Source organism: Apaloderma vittatum, unplaced genomic scaffold (assembly GCF_000703405.1).
Source record: "Apaloderma vittatum isolate BGI_N311 unplaced genomic scaffold, ASM70340v1 scaffold37881, whole genome shotgun sequence".
NCBI lineage: Eukaryota > Metazoa > Chordata > Aves > Trogoniformes > Trogonidae > Apaloderma > Apaloderma vittatum.
In genome coordinates, this window is record NW_009700363.1 from 16,799 (window position 1) to 21,766 (window position 4,968).

The 4,968-nt window shown below is 42.9% G+C and overlaps 1 protein-coding gene across 1 annotated transcript in view; it reads left to right on the top strand.

The window, feature by feature from the left end:
• LOC104280919 (ankyrin repeat domain-containing protein 29-like) overlaps window positions 1-2,039 on the top strand; it is a gene marked incomplete at both ends in the record, with an annotated part of 18,776 nt that extends 16,737 nt beyond the window's left edge. The window contains one exon of the mRNA XM_009878728.1: window positions 1,941-2,039. Coding sequence (XP_009877030.1) covers window positions 1,941-2,039 — 99 coding nt within the window. The remainder of the gene's footprint in view (window positions 1-1,940) is intronic.
• Between the last annotated feature and the right edge of the window lie 2,929 nt (window positions 2,040-4,968).

Genomic DNA, 4,968 nt, shown 5'->3' on the forward strand with positions numbered 1-4,968 from the left:
CCAGGGCACTCAAGACTGACAGAAAGGAAGTTATTCCCCAGGGATAGACGACTCATTTTTAGCCATTTCCATGGGGATGAGATCTGCAGGATGCTGTCACACTCAGCTCCCACGACCACAGAGGCCACCAGTGTGTTCAAGGCTGTGAACAGGTCACAGAGGGGATCCCCACCTCTGTGCTGCCCTCACCCCGCATTTGTAAAGAAGGGTATCCCAACCTTGCTGCTGTGCAAATAGCAATTGCTTTTCTAAATCTGAGGGCAGTGATTCACACCGCTGCACGATTATCCCATGGGTTACCACTTGGTTTAAAAATAGCCATACTGCCACACCTGCAGACACTTACCTAGAAGTGAAGGCAGTAGAAACTTCCTTGTTGTCTCACCTGGAAATGAGCAATATTTGCAGTTGGATTTAGAGACCTATTTTTATTGCTCACAGCTGTTGGGTAAAATTGGTCAGAAATAGCCATTTGATAAAATATGAACACAATCTTTTGAAAACAAACGTTAGCCTGGCTCCTTTTATGGGACATTGTCGAGCTGCATTTGCAAAGTGGTATCTGGCAGGTAGCCAAATGAAAGGGGTTTTGAGCATTCGTTTTGGTAGTCCTTCCCAAACCATCAAGATACATGTCGCAATTTTAAATTGGCTCACATGAAGGGTGGAGAAGACAAGAGAATACCATAACTAAACTATGTTTCTTGCAGAAATATGTTACACCCTCAAAACAGCTTTCTCATTACAATATCAATTCAAATCAACTACAAAACCCGAATACGTTTTGAAATGGTTGGGTGATAGGCAACACAAGGTTCTCCATCTTGACTGATGGTACAATAAAGAGCTCTCTTAATATTACATAACCTTGTTTACTTTCTAAATGTCTCTGGAGGAAGCCTGCAAATGACCTGATACCATCACCTTATTTCGTGTACTTGCATAGCAACCAAAGAAAACAGCCCCTCAGAGGGCCCAGGGGTGTGCATTTGTAGTGCCAGCAGACACCTCTCTTGTTTAACAGACATTTGTCTTGAAATGAAGGTCAAACGTTCTAGAGTCAGTCCCTGGGGCGCTATATTCAGCTCATGCTTCATTAAGTCTGTGCTGAGTTTTGCAGGAAGGGGAGTAGCTACGCAGCATCTCTCACCAGACAACAGCATTTGGTCCCAACATAGTGATATGGCAGGAAGGTCAACAATAGGCTTCCATTAAAATGCCCTGTATTTTGTCCTAAGTATATGCATGAGCTGGCATAAGATGTGTACTTGCACATCTGAGATACAGTGAAGGAGTTCATTCATGTCTCTTTAAACTATAAAGGTCTTACCTCCTGGGAAACCTTGCCCTAGCATGCTCTGAGTGCTGTGGATATAGGATGTGCAAACACCTGTCCCACCCTCAATGCAGATTTCCACTTCTAGTTGGTTAGACAGATTATGTTTCATAAAAAAAAAACCCCTTAATGAAATATGATTTTTACATTTTTTCCTACAGAAGAAGGAAATGTGAAGCCAAATTCTGAGAACATCTGCACATGAAAGGCATGTTGAGAAAAAATAAAATCCCATATTCGTTCATGATTTATTCTTTCACAAGGTTTTTGCGGAAAAATGCTGATTTCTGATAGGGCTATAAGATAATGTCTTGCATGTGCTGCTTTTACATTATTATATTACAGGTGAAGTCTCCTCTACAAAATGTGGCACAGTAATTCCTGGCACAGATGGGAGCCAGTACTTGCACATACTGAATGAAAATGTTACCATAATTTGTTATGAGCTAGACTTTGGATTCTGGTAATTATTTCTTGAGCGTGGCTGTATCTCTGTTGTTACACTGCATAATGGCTTAAGAATGAGAACTTGGTTCAGTTTGGTTTTGTGTGGAAAAATGGCATAATTTCAAGACACTCTAAGGTGGAAATATTTGTTCTTTAGGATGGAGCTTCTGCAATTTTCCTGGCAGCACAAGGAGGCTATCTGGATGTCATCCGATTGCTGCTTTCTTCAGGAGCAAAGGTTAACCAGCCACGCCAGGTAAACTCAACAGTTCAGGGTAGAGCTGGGATCTAATTTTTTTGCTATCAGAAATTAACTCTAGAATCTTCTCAGAGCATCAGGTTCCCATGAAGGTTGTGGCTGTGCCTACATTCGTGTTTTGGTTCAGATTGGTAATGTGGTTTTGAAGCAAGTATTCCAGCCAATTCTGCTTGCATGCATACTAGACTACGGAAAGCTCTGCTCTAGGTCTGCACCAGTTGTGCTTACACCTTAAAGCAGTTCAAACTGGTGACTGATCCTTTGAGCAGGTTTGAACCATATGCATATTTGGGATAGGGACCAAACTAAATTAAAATAACATCTTCCATCTGTATATAATGCTGATGTAAGGTTCTTGCACTACCTCTTACAACTACTGATCTGCTTCTGTTGTACCGTGGTCTGGACACCTGTTCTTGTGAAGGTCTACACAGCCTACCACATCCTTGTGTTCTTGTGGAAATCCTTGGAAAAGCTTTTGAAAATCTGGGAACTCTAGTGGGAGACTACTAAATTAAGTATATTGAAATCACCAGGCCTTCAGTACTGTGACTTTGGTGTTGAAGCTGATCTTTGACAAATTTTTACTTACAGTTTTACTTTTTTTTAGTTTTACTTTGTGTCATCCTTGTGCACTCTGCATCTCAAGCATGAGTACTACCTTCGTCTCTGAAATATCTTGATTTATGCAGAAAGCCTTTCTGTCCCAGCTAGTTACTGTAGTGAGCTTGAACACATACGATCAATGGCAATTGTAAGCACAAAACTATCTCCTCTGTAGCCAGTGGGGCTGCTGATTGATCATTAAATGATATGTAGAAGATAGATTTGTGGCTAGTTCAGGGGGCTAAGGACTGGATCCACCTTGCATCACTGCATGCTGGTGTTAGGTAAGGGTGCAAGAGACTTCCTAAGTAGATGTTAAACTGTGGGAAAATTAAGTTTACACAGTGTACAGAGACATTCATAAAAGCTCTCTTGGTTTCCAGAAAAGGGTTCCCTAGTTGTTTGGCTGTTTCTTCACTCTAAAATCAGAGCTTAGGCAGCACAATTAGATACTGCTTTGAGTAGCCAGACATGGGACTTGCACAGCTTGCTTTACTCCTAGCACTGAGAAATGTCTGGTTAGAGACAGGGCTGCTCAGGAATCTTTGTCTGTTTTGCGAGAGCCTTCCCTGTGGTCTCCTGAAACCCTGCAGGCAAGGTAGCTGTCCTGGGTCTTCACTGCACATTTAAAATTGATGGGATAAGGTCTTGTCCTTGCAGTCAGTCATGTATGTCTGCCAGGTGGCTGTGATCACTGAGTGCAGCAAGTGAAAAATCAGCAGGCAAGAGCAAATGAATGTGAAAACTCTAATAACAGTGGACAACGTGGCATTTGGCCAGCTTTGCCAGGTATTTTCAGTATTTCCTTTTGTCTACATCAAAAGCCTGACAAATCAGAGCCTGGCAGCAGAGATTGATCTATATGAGTTCTGCTGCATTTGTAGGTCTGTGTAGCCTTGCTGCTCCTGTAGTGTAAGGAAACGGGATTAGTCTTTTATGTGACCAAGCTAAAGTAATTTTCCTGCTGCCTCTTCCCCCACCTCTCCAGCACCAGAGCTGTGCTGGCAGGTACTCCCTGGACCAATGTTTTAGCTGTTACAAGGCTGCCTCCACACTGTCTCCCAAGGTCAAGATTAAGAAATGTTAAAAGCTGTTAATTAATGCATTCTAGAAGATCAACATAGAAGGATAGACCAAGGTGTGCATTAATGCCTTTTGAGTCAGTCAAAATAAAGCTGGGGATTCCTAGATTTAGCTGAACCGTGTTGCCATAAAATCTGCATTCTGCTAACTACAATTATAATGCACCAGCTAATTCTTTCTGACAATATTTTTTTAGCTCTCTAATCCCACTTCTACGACACAATGTTTCATTAGCATTTTTAAATCTTAGTTGCGGGAGAGACTTGACTCTGTGTGAATGTTCCTCCTGGCTCTGTCTCGTCTCCAGCAGGATGGGCTTACTTTGCTTCAGGGTACCTCTGAACCCTGCTAAGATTATGCCTGGATAAATCCGTGGCATTTGTATTTGGGCTCACTGTAATCTGAAACATTTCCTTAGCAAATGGAACATTTTTACCATTTAATTAGTAAAGTAATGGTTGGACGGACTTCAGTCTCTCTCTTACTGAAAAACAAATTTGTACTTTGTTCGAAGGTGGCATGTTGGTCATGAGGAACGCAGCTGTAGATGGGGCAGTTCCGATGCCAGACGCCTCTTACTGTCTGTTACAAACTACACTGCTCTCACTGCTCTGGGCAACTTTTCTAAGCATCATAACATCAAATAATACAGGGCTGCAGAGTGCCAGGTGTGAGTTCATGCTTCTCCTTCCTTGTGGTGTCCAGGTTTTTCGCTCTATCTTGTGAATTTGGGGGCTTAATACATCTGAATGAGAGTGTGCGCGTTTGTGTTGTATGTCTCTTCCTGCTGCTCCAGTGGGTACCAGTTCCCCTTCGGTCTCTTGCCCCATCTCTCAGTCCCGAGGAGGTGCTCCTCACACCGCAGAACATCTCAGATGGTGCTGGCTGCCCGTGTGCAGGCCCTTCAGCTCAGCTCTCACAAGACCAAAGAGTGAAGCTTCCTGGCAAGTTTCTTCCCTGGCAATGTCAGTTCTCTTGGTTTTTAGCCACTTTCTGTTGACATTGTGGAGCCAGGCAGGAATTCTTTTGTCATCTTTTTGTCTAGACAGAGCTGGGGGCAGTGTCTGAAGCCTGGTGCGGGAGACGTTTCTTTGCTCCTGTGACTCGCAAAGATCATTTGCCAATGAATTTTATGCTCTGTTGTGGCAGCCTTTGTGCCAGCAGGCTTTAGCCTGACTGGCTAAGCAGATTCAAAATACTCTGAAAATTAATGCGTTTTTCTTAACTCATGATACGT